The 19205-nt window shown below is 55.2% G+C and overlaps 2 protein-coding genes across 3 annotated transcripts in view; one reads left to right on the top strand and one right to left on the bottom strand.

Annotated features, from left to right (window-relative positions):
• Positions 1-8626, bottom strand: part of SEPTIN8 (septin 8) — a gene marked incomplete at both ends in the record, with an annotated part of 37605 nt that extends 28979 nt beyond the window's left edge. For both annotated transcript variants that reach the window (XM_084268486.1, XM_084268487.1), the window contains one exon: positions 8597-8626. In XM_084268486.1, the coding sequence (XP_084124612.1) occupies positions 8597-8626 (30 nt within the window). The remainder of the gene's footprint in view (positions 1-8596) is intronic.
• Positions 8627-17458: 8832 nt separating this feature from the next.
• On the top strand, positions 17459-18997 carry SOWAHA (sosondowah ankyrin repeat domain family member A; the record flags this gene model as incomplete). The annotated part of the gene is made up of 2 exons (XM_084268937.1): positions 17459-17731; positions 17942-18997. The coding sequence occupies 2 exons, from the start codon at positions 17459-17461 to the stop codon at positions 18995-18997; spliced, it is 1329 nt and encodes a 442-aa protein (XP_084125063.1).
• Between the last annotated feature and the right edge of the window lie 208 nt (positions 18998-19205).

Raw genomic sequence — 19205 nt, 5'->3', positions numbered from 1 at the left:
CCACAGAGTCACGGGGCTGGAAAAGACCTTTAAGCTCATCGAGTCCAACCGTCCCTGTCCTGTGCTGACCCAGATCCCTGAGCACCTCATCTCCCCTCTGTGAAACACACCCAGGGGTGGGGACTCAGCCCCCTCCCTGTGCAGCCTGTGCCACAGCCCCACAGCTCTGCCAGGGAAGAACTTTTCCCTCCCAGCTGATTGACCCTGCCCTGGGGCAACTTGAACCCATTGTCCCTTGTCCCTTTTCCTGTCCCCTGGCTGAAGAGACCGTCGCCCACCTCTCTGCACCCTCCTGGCAGGTCAGTGGAGGGATGATAAGGTCTCCCCTCAGCCTCCTCTTCCCCAGGCTGAACAACCGCAACTCCCTCAGCTGCTCCTCACAAGATTTGCCCTCCAGCCCCTTCCCCAGCCTGGTTGCCCTTCTCTGGACTCACTCCAGGACCCCAATGTCCTTCTTATGGTGAGGAGCCCAGAACTGGACCCAGCACTTGAGGTGCAGCCTCACCAGTGCCCAGTCCAGGGGCACAATCCCCTCCCCAGACCCACTGGCTACACTATCTCTGACACAAGCCAGGATACCACTGGCTTTCCTGGCCGCCCAGGCACACTGCTGGCTCGTCTTCAGTCGGCAGCCAACCAACACCCCCAGGTCCTTCTCTGCCTGACAGCTCTCCATCCAAACCACAAAACAAGAAATAAGAGTCCTACACACACCTACAGGATCCAGGGGACTGGCACAGGCTTAAACCAGCTGATTTTGGAGCTAAGGCTGAAGGGAGATTAAAGCTTCCCATCTCTTCTCACACAACACACATCCAAGCTGATACAACCTGCGAAGGCAACACCAGTTTTCATTTTCCACAAACAAGCTGACTCCTTCCAGCTTAAATTCCTCTATGACTTTTTATGCTAAAAGCAAAATCCCCTTTTCTTAACCCGTTATTTCGTGATTTCCCTATAACGTCTTTAGGAAGACTAATTAATTAATTGTGAGGTCTTTCTTATTAAGAAAAGATTAAGCAGGAATTTTGTTCCTCACCACAAGCCCTGAGTGAGAGTTTGCAAAAGAGCAAAACAGGATTTTCTGGGCATTATACACAGTGATTTGTAAACATGAGCGTTGCCTTTGAGAACAGGGAAAGTTGGGTAAAGCAGAGAAAACTAAAACGAACCAAAAATGAGAGACATTTCCTCCAAAATGTCCTTAGAGGATGAGAAAGTTCAGCTTTTCGTCAGCCTGAGAATTCCATCCCCCAAGAGCTGCCCAGAACCAAGAAAGCAAAGTCTAAAATCCCAATGTAACTTTTCCTTTGGTCTCTTTCTAAAGAGCCCAAAATACCAACCAGAAAGAACCCCCCATTCTGCCCCAGTCCACTTCTTCTCAAAGTTATTTATTCCGAAGGTGCTGAGGCTTTTAGTTTAATGGAATTTCCCCATGAACCCAGACAAAGGACTAATCTTATCACCTTATCTAGTAAGAGACTCTCCAGAGTTCACCCGAGGCAGCAGATGCTGCACTGAACTGATCTGACCAGCGGGACCTCTTCCCTTCCCCACCATCCCACTGGGAGGAAGAGGAGGAGACATCTGGCACACACAAACAGCCACAGGACAGGGTCAGGAGAGCAACACCTGCCCCAAGGAGCAGCATGGCAAAGGCCAGAGAAGAGGGGAAAGGATCTGGATCCCCACCGCACCGAAGGAGCCACGCTGGATGTCAGCCACCACGGGTATTTGTTTTAGTTACCACTTAAAATAAACACAGCTAATTCCCACATGTGCTTCCAGAATTTATTGCCTGATTACAATAAATACTATTATTCAGTGTATTTTTAGACAAGGGAACAGAGAGATAATGGGAACCCAAGGGTTCTGGTCAGCACTGTATGCTTTCCCCCTGTTTGCTGTACACAGCCATCTCACAGCATCTCCACAAGCAGCACTGGGAGCTGCTGGACAAGTCTCCTCATGACATGGCCCAAAAGACACCACCACCAAGAGAAGTTTTACATACAACAGGCACTCGGCTCCAAGAGCTAAACCAGAGTCATCATGCTAATAAGCTGGCTGCTATACATCCTATTAACACATGCCTCCAGAAAGCCTCAAAGTGCATTAGCACAGAATGCCTCTAATCCAAAGACTCAAGGCAACAGGGAAAGAAAAGAAAACCTCTATCCAAAATCAGGGTATAGAAGATGAGCTGAAAGAGCTTTTCACTCTGTAGGGAAGTACAGAGCAAAACTATTCACCAGTCCAAGACGGAAACATCTTTGCAGCAGAAGACAGGGGAAGGAGAGAGTTTTTGGGAGGCCAGATCCAGCAGCCCTTTTTCAGGCAACCCTTTTGCTGTGGCAGAGCTGAAAGCCAGGATCAAGTTGGATTAGGATCCAAAGCCCAGAGCAGGCTGCTGGAAGTGGGGTCTGGGCCAGAGACCCCCCAGTGATGTCCCCCTGAGCCGAGCTGCTCTGTGATTGCAGTGTGGCCCCACACACGCTGGGCACCTGCAGGAACACGTACTCTATTTCATGGCACAGTCAGTCTCCTCGCCCAGCAACCCCATCTGCTGCAGGAATGCTCTTCCAGCATGACCAACACGAGCTCTGGGAACACACTTCCCACCGTCCCACAGCTGAAGGCCTGTACAGTCCATCAGAGGCAGACAGAGACTCAGCTGAGGGGTGCATCCGGCCTCCCCGCTACAGCAACCACCAGCTGAAACACTCTTTGCCTGGGGAGGACTCTGGAGACATTCCCCACATGCCTCCCTGCACACGTAATGCAGCGGTGGCACAGACTCATCACAGCACCTCAAGCAACAGCAAGGAGAGGACGGGAGCCGCCCCGAGCCCGGCATGGAAACCCAGCCCAGGCTCCCTCGCTCCGCAGCTCCCTGGGACAATCGGGTCGTGAGGCTGTGTGAGCCAGAGAGGGCAAGAGCCCCAAGGCAGTGTGCTCCATGGGAACTTCTCTCTGGCTGCCTGACATCTCTGGAATTTCATGTGTGTGGGAGACGGACCCTTTTTGGCTTCACAAAGGAATCTGAACGTCTAAACAAAGTGGTGGCTCCAAAACGCTGACCCCATGGGCCGTGGTCAGCCCTCAAGCCGAGAGCAGCGACTAGGGATGCATCCAGGAAGCCTGCTGCTTTCCCTGACACCGTTTGCCCTCCACCCTTGGAAAATCTCCACCGTCACCCCATTTTGGAGGGTGCTGATTCCCTGCCTGCCTCCACTTTTTGCATCCAAATGCCGTAAGCCAGAGGCAAATGCAGTCGTTTCCGCCAGAGAAGAGGCTTTGGATGGAAAGCACATGGCTGGGACTGAGGAGAAGCAGCACCTTCAGGATTTCTGTTCTGGGAGCAGAGACAAGGCTCTCGTCCCCATCTGATGCTTTTACAAACCATGAATTCAAATGCAAAGCTTCAGGTATAAACCCAGAGCTTGCTGCAGCTACACAGAAGCAGAGAAGGGGAGAAACAAGCAGGCTGCATGCAAATGAGCATGAATATGGGACAGGACATCATGATTTCTAAGGGTGGCAGCTAATCCAAAACAAGCAGGGCAGCTTCTCCCATCCCCAGCCTGAAGTATGCCCCACACATACTCTGAATAATCAAAGCTAATCCCAGAGATGTGTGCCTGCCCCACGCAGGCAGGGTGCAAACAGCGTGCCCACGCCCTGCACGACTCCCTCCAGTCCCACGGCCTCCAAAATTCCTCCTCTTAATTGCACAACCCAGGAAAAGCCGATTCAGCATCATGCTGTTTCTTCCCCTCCCAAGCTCTGAGCCACGGGAACACAAGGAAACAAGCGTGACCATCACTCCCACAGACAGAAAAACAGCCCCGTGTCCCCGGAGCGCTTCGTTTGCACGGTGGTGCCTCGAGCCGACAGGACTGGGGACAGCGGGGGCACTCGGAGACAGGGCTGCGCCTCTCCCTGCAGCTGGTGACAGCACTGGTATTCTGCTACAGAAGATAATATTTAGGGAGCTTTTGGCCTTCCAGCAACGCTGGAGACTGGCTGACAGCTGCCACCACAGCGCTGACAGCGAGCCCTGACACCGTGCCGGCCTCCTGAAAGAGAGTTATTCTTCAGGCTTTCATTTGTTCTGTCGATGCAGAGGGCACACACGGCTCCAGCGTTTGCCAGCTCACGTCCTTCCACCCACCGCCTCAGCGCTCGCTGTGATTACGAGCAGTTAAGAGCAGCTTTGGAGCTCCCACGCAGAACAACATGTTGCATCTCTGCTGCAAAGAGGAAGAGACGCTCCGGATTCACCCACAGCACCACAGTGGGGAAGGAGGATAAAAATTTCAAAAAAAATAGAAGAAAATCCTTTTAAAAATCCTCTTTTTCTGGGCACCGTTTGTTCCCAGCACAGACATGCAGGAGGAGTGTTTAACTGTGATGAGCTGTGGTTGAGCTCATTGCTCCTGTGGCTGAGAGTCAGCGCTGGCTTTCTGTACGAGCGCAGGCGAGCCTCCCAGGGAGAGGCTGCGGGGCTCGGAGAGGCAACCACCAATTTGTCTCCTCCGGTAGAAGGCCACTTCCCCCGTCCCTCCTTCCCAAAAAAAGCATAAGCTACAGGCAGAAGAGCTGGCCAGGGCAGGGAGGGAGAGGGCTGCTCCCGCTGGGCCCGCTTCCTGGTGCATGTTACCAGCTTGGAGAAAAATCTGTCACTTCTGTTCCACGCTGCATGGGGGAATGGCTTGAGTTTTTCCAGGCTAAAGGTAAAATAATTCAACGACAAAAACAGACAAGGAAATTTAACCCTGGAACTTCCAAATGGTGCTGCTAGCTGGGGGAAAAAATACCCCAAACAAACAGGGCAGAGGGAAGGGGCAAATCCAAACCAACCTGTTCCTGCTGGAATTGAGCCATGGAAAGGCCTTCCTTGAGAATTTGATTAAAAGAAAATGTAAGACCTGCAGTGATAAAACTTCTGGCAGCTGCTCTGCCCTCGCCATGGAACACAGAGCTATTTCTCAGCCCACTCCTCATGCCCACCTTTCACACACGGTGGTGTAACACCGGCCCCTTCCCACGGGACTGTGAGGGACAAAGGCTGGGCAGTCAATAGGAGAAACCATGAGCTAACAGAACACAGCAGCAGCACCTGAAGTTTATCTCAACCCAAACAGTTGTGGCAGGAACAGGCACTGTTCAAAGGTCCCTCTCCTCTCAGGGTCTCAGGAGCAGGCCACAAGAAGGCAGGGGTGTGGAAACAGGTAACACATGAAGGTGCTGAACTGGCCAGACCCACACACAGCAGCTCCCCGTGACAAGAAAACCCACAACCCATTGTCTCTTTCCAGCCAGGAAGTCGTTGTTAAGCTTTCCTCTGTAGGAAGTGGTGGGTTTTTCCTGGCAAGATGATCTAAGGAGCATTAATTCATAGTAAAGCCCAGCTGCCAGTCACTAACATGAGGGGACATCTTCTCAGGACACACAGACAGCCACCCCACAACTGCAGCTCTCACAGCCATGTGCACACACCCAGCGCTCTCTTTGCTGGGCACCACTGCTCACCAACCTCTTCCCCACACACAGAGTATGAACACAACACAAATGGCCACTATATTTTTCAGAGTTTACAATATAACATGAAATTCTTACCTCAGCCCAGTCCTAATAAGGCTGAGGCCACCTGCTCCTCCTCACATGCACACGTCAGATCGTGGGGCTGCTTAGTTTGGAGCCTGAGCAACTGCCTCTGCACCTCCCAGCCAGTCAAGGGGTTGATGCAGATGGTTAAGCAACAGAATTTTGAAAGGTGGATGAGGTTTATTTAAAAAGAGAGGAAGCAATGGATTTGGGGCTTTGCAAGAGCTTCTCAAAAGCAAAACCTTCTTACAGGCTCGTTCTCACATCACATCCCATCTATTCTCCTAGGCATTTTCAGTCACTTCTCCAGCCTTTCTACCTTCCCCTGATGTACCTCACCAGCTTTCTGGCTTCTGTTTGCACGTGGTGGCCAGGGTGTTTCCCACTCAGGGCAAGGATTCCTTGCTGCTACTGCTGGCGTCTGCTCCAGCACAGTCATCGCCTGCGCTAACTCAGCACTGGCCAGAACAGGCAGTGGAGAAGCTCCAAACTTTGATGGCAAATTAAAGCATTTCATAATTGAGCCAAACTTTAACAGCTTTCTGGCCACTCTGGTGGTACCTATAACAAAGAGAGCTGGCCTTGGGTATCTAGCAGCCATACCTGCAGACCAAGCCCTGAACACAGCAGCCACAACCTCGTGGCAGATCAGTGGAAAACTTCAGTCTCCAAGGGCTGAAGCCAATCCCTCTCACAGTGCTATGTTCACAAAAACAAAGGCAGTCTTGAGCACCACTGGTACGACTCTGCTGCCTTACAGGCAGCTTTCTATGGGCAAGCTTCCTTTCATTTGCTTTTGTCAGTCATTTCCAACAGCAGCACTTCAAGGGAACTGTATTGTGCTGGAGACAGAGGAGATTTGGAGGACTGTACAAGGGCAGCATGCATCTGGGGGGGGCTGGAAAACACACTACCCAAACCTAAGGGTCACTCCATTCTGGGATGTCAACATCGGCTGGACACTTACAAACAGCTTCACCAATCCAAGTAGCACGACCTATCATGTATCACAACCCCCCCTCCGGGGCTTTTCCAGCATCACCTCCCACTGCAGATACAAACAGCTGGAAAACAACAAATGAGTTTCTCACTCCTCCTCGGCAGTAATGAGCTATTCCCACCCAGCCTTCATGCTCAGGAAACTGAGGTATGCTGATATGAACCAGCACCAAGAAGAGCTCCAAACCCTGCAGAACAACAACCAGAACACCTGAATCATGAGGTTCTGTGCTAGTGCTGGAGGAACAGCCTCAGAGCCAAGACACGTGTTGGGGGGTAAAGGAAACAGCAGCTGGGACAGCCCTCTGCCCTGCGAGAAATGGAGACGAGGTGTTGCTCTCCCACTGCTTCTGCCAGGTCTGGGGGTCCAGGGGAAAGGCAAATGAGCCTGAAGGCAGAGATGGGCAGTGAGATGTGCTGGCCCTGCAGAGAAACCCACCCCAGTGCCCTGCACCAAGCAAACAGCTCTCCTCCTAATGGAGCTGGGCACTGAAGTCACGTTGGAGCCAAGCCATTTCTCTTCGGTGCCCAAAGGAGAGCCAAGCCACCTTGGGGAACTTCTTCCACCCCACTTTTATTTAAAAAAAGAGAAAAAAATAAAGTGACAGAGTGCTGACGCAAGCACACCCAGCATTAAAGCACCCACACCAAAGAATGCCAGATTAAATTCCATTTTCTCCCAGGCTAGGGAATATTTCATGTCCTTGAAATAACACCTATGAAACCCTGCCCAGGCACCCCAAATTAACATTAAGAGTATTTATATAAGATACAAACGTAGAAAGAGTTGCTGTGAGCAGTTACTGTGTTGCCATCCCCTGCCACCCAGGCTTTGCCTTAATCCTCTCTCCTCCAAGCCTAGGAGCATTTGTTTCCTTAACTAAGAGCCCACCATGGATTTTCCTTGATGCAAGTTTTAAGTAAGTTACAGCCTTGCAAATTCATTCCGGAGCTGGAAACTTTTGGGCCAGGATTCAAGGAGGCAAAGGGGAGTTTGAGATTCTTGGCAAAAAGCAGTTTACAGAGAAAACAGTAGCAGGGACTTGTTTGTGCTCAACCGGCATGCCTATAATTCAGACAACCACCACTGCTGTTCCCGTTCATTTAGCACTATCTCACCAGGGATGTTGGACTTGGGAGAGCCACCCTATTTAATGCGGTCAGAGCATTTTTAGCTCTGCAAGAGGCATCACTGAGCTATTTCATGGGAACAGCCTTCCAACAACAACAAGGAGGAAAACTCAAGCCTCAGACAAAGAGTAGTTTGGAGCCGACACAGATTTCAGCCCGATTGACTTCCGACAGCAGTTACACAACGCGTGAGCTGCAGGGAGGCGGCGGTGCGGGTCGCGCTCCATGTTTGCGGTACAGCCGGCTCCGCGGTGCAGCGGCTCCCGGACCGGCGAGCCTCAGGGCTGTTTTACCCCCGCTCCAACCGCTGTGTCTCTCAGCATCGCGCACGCAGCGCTGAGTTACTCGCTGTTTCAGATGGGTTGGGTGCCGGTGGCGTGCAAGCGGTGCTGATGTAGGAAGGTCTCACCCCATTTCTTTCTGCACCTCTTCGCCGGGTGCCCTTTACGAGCATCTCGGGCATCCAAGGAGGGGTCAGGAGAGGCGTCCCCCAGCGCCGCCGGCATCAGGCCCGCTCCGAGGCCTCGGAGCCCCGAGCCGCCGTGCCCTCCAGCCCACCCCGCAGGGCCGGACCTCCCCGCCAGGGCTGTCCCCGCACCCTGCCGAGGACACCGGCTTCGTCCCTCCTCGCAGCCGAGCGCACACACACCCCCCACACTCCCCCCACACCACCCCGTCCCCGCTGCCGGAGCCCCGCGGGCTGCCGGGGCAGCAGCGGCGCACACAGAGCCCGCGGGCATCCCCGCTGACCACCGGCCGGGGACGTTCCCCTCTCCGGCGTAGAACCCCCCGCCAAGTTATCTACCCGAGGAGACGCGCGGACGGGAGCGGGGCCGGGCCCCACCCCGCGGCTCACCGAGAAGCGCTCCAGGTCGGTGGCGGCCATGGCCGGGGCTGGCGCGGCGGGAGCGCGGCTCGCCCGGCCGCGGGTGGCTGCGGCTGAATGGATCCAATATGGCCACTTCCTGGAAACTCCCCTCCGCCGCGCCGCCCGCCGCAGGCGCCGCCCGACCGGGAGGACCGGGGGACGGACGCCGGCACCGGCCGGGAAGGGGCGGGAGCGGCCCCGGCCCCCGCAGCCCGACCCCTCCCACGGCGGGGAAGGCAGGAGGCCGGCCCGGGCTCAGGCTGGCTCCGGCCCGGCCCCCTCCCATCTCCCGCCGCGCAGGGGGAGCGGAGCGGGGGCGCTGGGGAAGGCGCGGGGGTCGGTCCCCGCAGACACACACACGCACACCCCCCGCTGCGGGCGGGGGTCGGGGCCGGGCATCGCCCCCCGCCCTGAGCCGCCTTCTGCACCCCCGCGGGGGCGGGCCGGCCGCGCACAGGTACGCGGAGCCCGCGTCCGCGCCTCGGAGCCCCCCGGAGCTCCCGCACCCCGCGTGCGAGCGGGGCCGCCCAGAGCTCCCGGCCCTCACGGCAGGTTAAAGCCCCCAACGGAGACTCAATTCTTCCTTCCCCGTTCCTTCCCCCCCGCAAAGGCACCCCCGGCGCTCGCAGCCCGCAGAGGCATCAGCGCTTCACCGGCTGGCAGCGCAGAGCGAAGCTTCTCTTGCTTTCTGGTGCCCTCTGCTGCAGCGCAGCTCGCACGGAGCAGCTCACCGGGGCTTCGCCCTCCCCAGTGCAGCTCCCCGCCGCACCAGACCCGCATCCCTAACCTGCCCGCTGCCCTGGCTTTGCCCAAAGCTCTCCCCAGCCTTTTCCTTCGCCAACTCCCCACCCTTTCACAGCCAGTTTCAGAGCTGAGCTTATGCATAGAGCTCAGATGCTTTTCCCCCACACCACGACTGCTACAGACCATTTTAAACCACGACCCCTCCTGCAGCTCATTACACAAGAGCCAGAGAAAAGCTACTCTCCATGCAAAAGGGCAGCAGCTTCTCCACCCACCCCACACTCCCTCCCAGCTAGAGACAGCGTGAAGAAGCCAAGATAGCCCCAAGTATCAGCTGAGAGTTAATGCTCTGCTCCCCTCCACAGGTAGGGCCAGAAACTGTCACCCCATCTTATCTGCTGAGGATCATCCCTCAAGAATCATCTCACAGCCTGAACTTCCTCAAGTTAAGCCAGGTAGGGGATGCACAACACAACCATGTCCCAGGGAATGGATGAGAGAACCTACCTGGAGCAATCCAGAGACTCTCTTATCTACTCCTAAAGCACCTCCAACAACCTGCATGCAGAGGGCCACAAATCCAGTCATCACCTAATTACGATGCAGTTAAAGCTGCAAGCCCCACCCCAATTACAAGGAAACTCTGAGCAACTGTGCTCAGGCCCTGCTTCCAGGTATTTTTCTAAAGGTTTGCCAAATTGCAACTTTCTGGCAAGACAAGGAAAAGGAAAGATCCCCAACATCCCAGTTCCTTGAATTCATCGCCCACAAAGGCGCAGTCCCTGGAGAGCCCTAAAGCAGGACTGAAGAATTCAAAGACAACGAAGCCTCAGCAGCCAAATTAAAACATAATTTATGTTTCATTACATTTGATGAGCTGCACCCCACAGGAACTTTTATCTTCTCCCTTACCTGCTCTCTCTGATCTTAGCAAAGGTCTCTTGCTCCCACAGCAGTATAAACAGAGACCACGCTGTGCCAGTGGGTGCTGAGTTTCTGGGTCACAGCAGGGGTGCAAGAGCCTGTGTTACATCACCACCTCTTTGATTCTTCTCCAGGCTCCTTGGGATCCACCCCAACGGTGCTGCTGGAGCTCTGGGAAGCTCTATTCATCCCAGAAGGGGACTGTGCCTGTGCTGGAGAAATAAAGCAGGGTATGAGGAGTAGATATGGAGATAATTGAAAGGAGGGAGCAAGGGTTATCAAATGCAAGTGCTTAGGGGGACTGGTGATTAGGGAGAAGGTCTTGTTCTCCCCTGAAGCAATTTCAAGGTGTTTTCTGCAGAGGTGTTAGCCAAGTGATCTGCTTTTTGCAATATGATGGATCTCATGCAGGTCAGAAGAGCTGGGTTTTGCCCTTCCTGACTGGGCTGCCTACAACCAGAGTAACTGCTAATCCATGTATTAGTTCTGGCTCAAGAAGATAGGCTGCAAAAGATGCTGTATTTCTCTGAAAAGGCCACTGCTGAATGCCATCTGCTCATTTATTTTCTTGGGTCATCAAAAATTACCAAAAGCCCCAAACCCTCCTTCCTGTCACAGCCACAGCTCTTTGATAACGCTGCCTCGTGCTGGAGCTGCCAGGGAGAGTGAAGCTGGCCAGCTTGTCTTTGACATCCAGAGTCTCCCTCCACCCACAGCTGGAATGAAACTTGTTCAGCCTGTGATTCACTTATCATCTCATGAGCGAGATGCTCGTGCAGACCAGACCCTCACTTTGCCATCCTGCTCCTTTGGCTGATTCCTGGAGGTTCTCTGCTTCTCCCTGGGTCCTTCAGTGAAAATGGGGAAGCCAAACTCTCCTCTCTCTGGTGTACAAGGAGAATAATTTCTACAGAGGCAGAGTTACCTTCCCAGGTTGCCTTTATATATCACAAAGAAGCAAAAATAAATAGATTAAAAGGTTAATGAAAAGTTGGTAGGGATTGGGGATTTTTTCACTCTACCAGCAAGCCTTGGAGACTTGATTTAAGATGACAGATTCACAGAATTCCAGAGTCACAGGGTTGGAAAAGCCCTTTAAGATCAAGTCCAACCATTCCTGTCCTGTGCTAAACCATATCCCTGAGCACCTCATCTCCCCTCTGTGAAACACACCCAGGGGTGGGGACTCAGCCCCCTCCCTGGGCAGCCTGTGCCACAGCCCCACAACTCTGCCAGGGAAGAACTTTTCCCTCCCAGCTGATTGACCCTGCCCTGGGGCAGCTTGAGCCCATTGTCCCTTGTCCCTTTTCCTGTCCCCTGGCTGAAGAGACCATCACCCACCTCTCTGCACCCTCCTGGCAGGGCAGTGGAGGTGGGGAGAAGGTCACTTGCTTAAAACTCACGTAAAACTCTTGCTTAACACATTCTTAAATGCCATCATGCCAAGTACTTTGGGAGGAACGATTGACTGGAATTCATTAAGAGCTCTTTTCCCTGCCAGTAAAGTTCAGAAGGTAAGAACACAGGGCTCTGAAAGCTGATTCTCAGAGAGCTCCTGGTTTCATCGGGCTGCAGGTCAGGCGTGTGCAGGAAATTCTGAGACGGTAGCAGGAGCTCAAGGGGCAGCACTGCGGTGGCCTGGCCCTGAGCTGTGCTCCTGAGACCTGCTGCAGCTCCAGTCCCCTCTCCCAGCACGGGGCAGAGCGCTGTGACAGCAGAGCACTGGGTGAGGGCCCGCAGTTATTTTTAAACACCTTGTTATTTCAAAGAGCAGCCTGTTTCATAATGCCAGTTCTGGAGGAACCCTGCGAATTTCAAAAGCTTCAGATGCACAAAAGCTGCTTCGAGAGGAGAGAATTGGAACCGGTGGCTCCTTTAACTGCTAAAGCATCAGTTGTTATGCAAATTATTCCTAATGGCTCAGAAATTAAATGTATATTATGGCGCTCGATGCTCCTACAAGAATTTTAAACCCTGTAGGATATTTGTACCTGCTGAATTCAGGGTGAGCTGTGAATTTTCTACAGTTAGAGAGCTGGGGCGGAGAACACAAAGGACTGGAGAGGCACAAATGTGTCCCTGGAACCTCCGGGTCCTGAGGGGAGGAAGGAAAATGTTCCTCACTGCATAGACGGTGGCACTGCAGCAGCACAGCTTTGATGGTGACATCAGCCAGAGCTGCTTTGCTTCATCATGTTGTAACTGTAGGTACAGGCGATGGAAGCAGAGATAAATGCTGCCACAGCCCCTTTAACTTCCCATGCAGCCAGGGCAGCGGTCGTCCTACCTGCCACACGAATACAGCAGCATGAACAAGGCTTTCTGAAGACAGCAGCGGCTTTCAGGGCTGCATAAACCTCTCGTCTTCAGATGCAGGGGGTGCAGGTAAGCAGAACTCCCTCACCTTGTTCAACACAGGCCAGAGGAAGCAGCTAATTGGCAACTATTCATTTCTCACAACGTGCCCTCTTGGGGATTATTAGAAATCAAATGGTTTCACAGCCACTCTTTTAGCAGCAGCACCACCCAGCACCTTACTGAACTGTCACTGATTACTCTGACAATACATGGCACCTGTAAGTCTTTCTACACACGTGCTGTCCTTCCACACCTGGGGTCAGCAGTAGGTCCCTTTCCCCCTCACACACTGAGCAGCCTTGGTGACTGTAAATGGGGTGGCTGGAAACAGACCCCAAATTTTCCTCCCTCCTCATGCTAACAGACAGAATTCCACACCATTCCTCAAACCAAGTTTGCATCATCCTGCTAGAATCCCATGAAGTTCACAGGCACCACCTGAAAAACAGGATGTTTGGGATGGGTCCTTGCAGTGTCTGTGTGGAACAAGCAGTACTGAATAAACACAGGGCTGGAAAACCACCCTTGAATGGTTGAAACAGGGTCCCAACTGGTTCCTGAGGTCCCTGAGTTACAGCTGAACCTTGCTCATTTATGAGAAAATGCCTTTTATCTGCAAATAACCCTCCCTGCCCACAGAGTTTGGCTGAATTGTTTCTCTCTGGAAGGTTCCTGCATTTCTCCCTGGACAAAGGAAGAGCTCTTTTCTTTCACAATGCATGCTCTTTGTTTCAGATGAAAATATCAGCAAGTGGAAAATCACGGGCTTTGTCACCCTATTTATTCTGGGATCCCTGGTTTCATTGCAGAGGAAAACGAGTTTTCCTTGAGGTACAAATCCCATCCGCAGCCAGTGGCACTGGGGCTTCACCTTCCCACAGGGCACAGTGCCCTGTCCTGCTGAAACCATCTTCCCTCATTCCCTTTTCCTTCCCCTGCTGCTTCCAAACTGGCACCTTGCCATCCCCATGGCTCTGAGATTATCATGGGGAAGGAGAAGGACCAGAGGGCCACAATAATGATCAGAGGGCTGGAGCAGCTCCCCTATGGAGAGAGGCTGAGGGAGTTGGGCTGGTTCAGCCTGGAGAAGAGAAGGCTGTGGGGGGACCTCATTGCAGCCTTCCTGTCCCTGAAGGGAGCAGAGGAACAGGAGGGGAATCAGCTTGTTAAAGGGCAGAGACTGGCAGGACAAGGGGGATGGAGTGAAGCTGGAGGAGGGAAGGGTGAGATGAGATATTAGGGGGAAGTTCTTTACAGAGAGAGTGGTGAGGGGCTGGAACAGGCTGCCCAGAGAGGGGGTGGGTGCCCCGTCCCTGGGGGTGTTCAAGGCCAGGTTGGCTGGGGCCCTGGGCAACCTTGTGTAGCTCCAGGCCTGGAGGTTGGTGGCCCTGCCTGTGGCAGGGGGTTGGAGCTCTGTGATCCTTGGGGCCTCTTCCAACCCAGACCTGTCTGGGATTCTATGAGACTATCTCCTTTGGTTTTGAAGTGCCAGTAGAAACACCTTTGCTCTGACCAGACACTTTGCTTGATCCTGACTTCATTCCCTGGGTCTGTGTGTTGGGAAGAGCTACAGCCCCACAGCCAGCACCTGCCTCCTGCTCTCTGTGCCCCTTACTCCACCATACTGCTGAGAGTCTGAAAGTTTGTGGAAGTTCTTCATGAGAAAGACAATTCTCTTCAGTCACTTGGCTTGAAACAGAGGCCAGCTCTCTATGACTTATCACACAGAACCAGCAAACTGCACTATTTGTATTTGAAATAGTGTTAGTAAATTAATTTCATCATGGATTTCTGTACATTGTTTTTGTCCCAGCCAGTAAATTAAAAATATCAAGACACTTGGCTTGAAATCTCCTAAGAAGCAGCCCACAGCATTCCCTAAATAGCCCCACAGAAATACTCACTTTGTAGGTTTTTGGTGACACAGAAGAAGAACTTCTCCTGCTTTTTAAGGCTGGAAATTTCAGCTGACTGAAGAGCAATAACACCCAGAACGCTGCAAGGTTATATTATCTGTACTAACAAAATTCATTCAAACAGCTTGGTTTCTGCTGCATGATCTGATCAGAATATGACCAGTGCTCAACAAATGAAGAGGAGCTCACTGGGATCTGGTCGTTGGGTCCCTGGCACTCAGCCCAAAGGTGGGCAGCCAAAAGGCATCAACGGATACAGGGAAGGTTGGGAAGCAGGATGCACCCCATGCTGTGGTCTGGAAATGGGACAGAGGGGTAGCCAAAGGTGTTGTTTTCTTCTTAATTAGGGGAAGTGTAGGACTAAGCTAACAGCCACCAACAGACAGAGTGTGAGAAGGAGCACAGGCACAGGGCATGGCCTGCCCACCAAGCACAGCACACGTGGGACAGGCGGTTGGAGGCATCGCTGGAAAATTACCTGTGGGAAGAGCTCCTTGCGTCAGAGCAGCCAGTTCCGGCCGGGCTTGGCACGAGGCACACGTGCAGGCATCCTCTCTCTCTCTTCCGTGACCTCCTGGGATGTGCCCTTCTGCTCCGAGGCTGCGAGGAGTGCCAGGACCTGCTGTGGAGAACAGTCTCAGTACCACCTCTCTCCCCTGACACCAGCCCAATGCAACACTCCGGAGAAGCAACAGGACCTCGGTGACCCAAAGGCTGTTCCCTTGGGTGCTGGGTGATGAGGCTTCCTGGGGACTCAGAGCATGGAGGCCCCTCTGCAGGAGAGGTGCAGGGCTGGGGATGAACTGAGTGGGATTTGGTGGCACCCTGGAGGGTCTCAAAGGATACATGGGTGCAAGGACGGATCACAGCACCTCTCTGAAGCACTCAAACACCCTCCTGGAGACACACAGTCCTCAGCATGGCAGTGAGCCTGAGGACATACCCTGCCACACCTGAACCAAAGCAAGCAACAACTTCTCCCTTCACGTCTGGAGCCTAAGAAAATGTTCTGGTTTGTTAAAGAGCCTATTCTTCTGAATTATTTCCCCTCCTCCTCTCCCTCATTTGCGATGAGAACTGTAATCCTGGGGCACAGGCAGGAGTTTGCAATGCCAAAAATCACAGGCTGCTGAGGTTTCCTTATGCCTGCAATGGATTCTAGTAAGAAAAAAGAAATCGACATTGTAAGCAAGGCACAGCGATTAGTGTCTGGATGCTCGCTCATTATTAGCTCTGCACGGCAGGCAGGGCAGAGCCGTGGCGATGCTGTGAGTGGAAGGCATGGCTGGCACAGTAGAGCACGGGGCACAACCGGCTGTCGCAGCAGAGGGTGAGGTGGTTGTGTGCAGGTGGTAATGAGAGGTGTGCGATACCCCAAGGAGCGCTGAATCGCTACGAGCAGCGTGAAGATTGCACGCTGTTATCTGGAAGAACATGAGAGCAGCAGAATGGTTTGGAGGGACTGGCTCAGCGCCAGCTTGTTAGCAAGAGATAAAGTAAAAAAGCTCTTTGGGAGATCTGCGTGGAGGAGGAGAGAGAAGGGGAAAGGCTGCCAGAGGAGGACTGGAGAGATCTGTGGGAAGAGGCTCCTCCACCACCAGTGAAAGGTGTGAGGAGGCAGAAGGGAGGTCAGCACCACCGAGAAGGGAGAGAAATGAACCGCATGGGGACTGACACGCCTCAGATTGCCTCCAAAATGGAGACTTTGGCACAGGCTGATGCTCCAAGGCAGCGAAAACAAAACCCGAATCTATTTTCTGTTTTCTTCTCCATCCTCGTACAGACAGTTCCTTTCATCTGCCTTCATACCACCCCAGCTCTGCTCGCTCTGTGCTCAGCCTCTCTTGCTGTTTTCCTAGACAAACTGTTCAGTCATCCAGGAATCGATTTAGTGATCTCAATTGCAACACTCAGCGGAGGAGAAAACAAGTTTGCAGGCTGAACGTCATCCCTCCAGGAGGTCTCCAGGCCCACTCCCGCGCCTGGGGAAAGGCATTTGTCTGGGATTTTATTTTCTTTCCCCCCTGTGGAACTGAGAGCAGTAATAATAAGTGTTAAATGCTGAAGCAGAAGTAATTGATCTGGCAGCAGAGGCAGGTTCTCTCTTCACAGAAAGAGCCCTCTCCTCTCCCGGCGTGCAGGCATGCCGCAAGGAGTTCATTGCTCGCAGAGGTTACGTATCGACACGTATCCATGTTGCAGGCGCGATACAGGTGAGAGGCGTCGAGAGAACAGGTGGGATGAGCTATGTGGTACCACACGCAGCTGCACGGGTCTCAGGGGACCCATCTTGACCAGTTCTGACTGGAGCTGACCCGAAGGTCCGCAGCTCCCACAGAGCCGGGGGTGCCTCAGGGACAGGCCGGACTCTGCAGGGTGATTCCTCCCTACAGCTGCGCCGCTGACTCGCTGCGGAACCGAACCGGCGAGGGGCTGCTGCGGGAGGGCGGGAGAGGGCGGGAGAGGGGCCAGTCCAGCCGCCGTGCCCCGGCCTGAGGCGACGGGCGGGAACTCCGGGCACGCGCCGCCTCAGCGCCCGGAGGGAAACGCCAGCCCGAGACCGGCGCCTCACCGGCCCCTCATCGGGCCTTCGCCGGCCTCCCACCGCCCCTTCACCGGCCCCGGCGCCCGCGGAGGCGAAGCAGGTAGCGGGCGGGTCCCGCCGCAGCACCGCCCCGCGGGCGGAGACCGGCGCCGGGGCCGCTCCGCTCCCTCAGAGGGAGGAGGCGCGGGCGGGGCGGGGAGGGCAGCCCGATCACCTCAACGGGAGCGGCCGAGAGGGACGCGCTCGCCGCCGCAGGTGCCTCCGGCTTGCGAACCCCGGCGAGTCCCCGGCTCCCGGGCTGCCTACGCCGCGGGGAGAGCCGGCGGGCCCGGCGGCGGCTCCAGCACCACCTGTGGCGGCGGGATGGCGGAGCTCGATATCAGCCCGGCGGCCGTGCTGGGCTTCCTGCGGGAGCGCGGCGGGCGGGTGCGCAACACGGAGCTGCTGAGCGCCTTCCGGCCGCTGCTGGAGGCCGGCGGGGACGCGGCGGCGCGGACGGAGCGGCGGGAGCGGTTCAAGGCGGCGGTGAACGCCGTGGCCGTGGTGAAGGAGCGCGATGGCACCAAGTTCGTCGTCCTGAGGCGGGAGCTGCGTCCCGCACCGCCGCCCGGGGGCGATGGCGGCGGCGCCGGTCCCGTCCCTGACCCCGGCCCCGAACTCATCCCTGATCCCGACCACACCCCTGACCCCATCCTCGATCCCGATCCCACCCCCGACCCCGAACTCATCCCTGATCCCGACCCCGTCCCCGAACTCATCCCCGACCCCATCCCTGACCCCGTTCCCGAACTCCTCCGCGATCCCACGCCCAGTCCCACCCCCGACCCCAGTCTCGACCCCATCCCCGATCCTGACCCCACCGGGCGGCTCTCCCCGCCGCCCCCCCAGGATCTGCCGTCGCCGCGGGCCGTGGCCGAGCTGCGAGGCCTCTTCCAGGGCGGCGGAGGCGGGGTGCCCCTGCCCGCCGGCGCGGCGGGGTCCCGGCGGGAGCCGCAAGCCAAGCCCTGCATGCTGCCGGTGCGCTGCGTGCCGCCCCCCGCTGCCGCCCCGGCCGCGGGGCCGCCTGAGGAGCCGGGATCCCCCTTGTCGCCCCCGCAGCTGGAGGAGGAGGCCGGGTCCCGCTCACCGGGCCTGCGGCGGGTCCCCAAGAGCCACCGGTCCAGCGAGGAGGTGGCAGTGATGTCCCTGGAGGAGACCGAGCACCAGTGGCTGGTGATGGTGTCCGGCGGGCAGTGGACCCAGCAGCTCCACGGGCTGCTGCTGAGCGACGCCAGCCTGGCAGCCCGGCGGGACTTCATCTCGGGCTTCACCGCCCTGCACTGGGCTGCCAAGAGTGGCAACTGTGACATGATGAAGAACATCATCACCCAAGCAGAGAAGGGAGGAGTCCGTGTGAACGTGGACGCCAGGTCCTACAGCGGCTACACGGCGCTGCACCTGGCTGCCATACACGGCCAGGAGAAGGTCATCACCATGCTGGTCTACAGCTACCATGCCAAGACTGACCTGAGGGACTACAGCGGGAAGAAGCCACACCAGTACTTGAAGGAAGGGACCTCTTCTGCAGTCAGGCGCCTGCTGGGGGACCCCAGCCTTGCCCACAGCACGGAGCCCACTGTGCCCATCAAGAAGAGCACAAAGCTTGCGGCTTCAATCTTGAGCTCTACTAGCACTTTCCTGGGGGTCATATCTGATGACATGGCTTTCTACGATCTCACCAAAGGTTTAAGGAAGCCCTCGTCCTTAAGCAAGCTCCTGGCTGCCACTACAGGCCCAAGGAGGAAGCCAAAGACCAGAGGGGGCTTCCCTTCATATTCTTCCCTCTCCGAGGTAACAGAGGAGGAGGAAGAGGAGGTCGTTGTGAAACGCAGACCTGTCTCTGAGCTGTTCTTCGGCCACTAGCTTCTTGGGATCAAAATAACATCACTGGGGGCTCAATTCTTCCCTCACAGAAGCAGCCTGGATTTCTCCGCTCCGTGTCTGTCTTTCTGGATGTTTAAATCAGTGACCACTGGAGGAAACCTGGCTCACCGACACCTGGGGAAAGGGAGCTGCCCAGGGAGTGTTGCAGATGCTGTACGTACCATTGGTGGAGACCACAAACTTTATA

The sequence above is a fragment of the Gallinula chloropus genome (genome assembly GCF_964237585.1).
Source record: "Gallinula chloropus genome assembly, chromosome: 10".
In the NCBI taxonomy this organism is placed as follows: domain Eukaryota; kingdom Metazoa; phylum Chordata; class Aves; order Gruiformes; family Rallidae; genus Gallinula; species Gallinula chloropus.
Note: the sequence above shows the minus strand (reverse complement) of the source record. Positions and strands in the feature narration are given on the sequence as shown.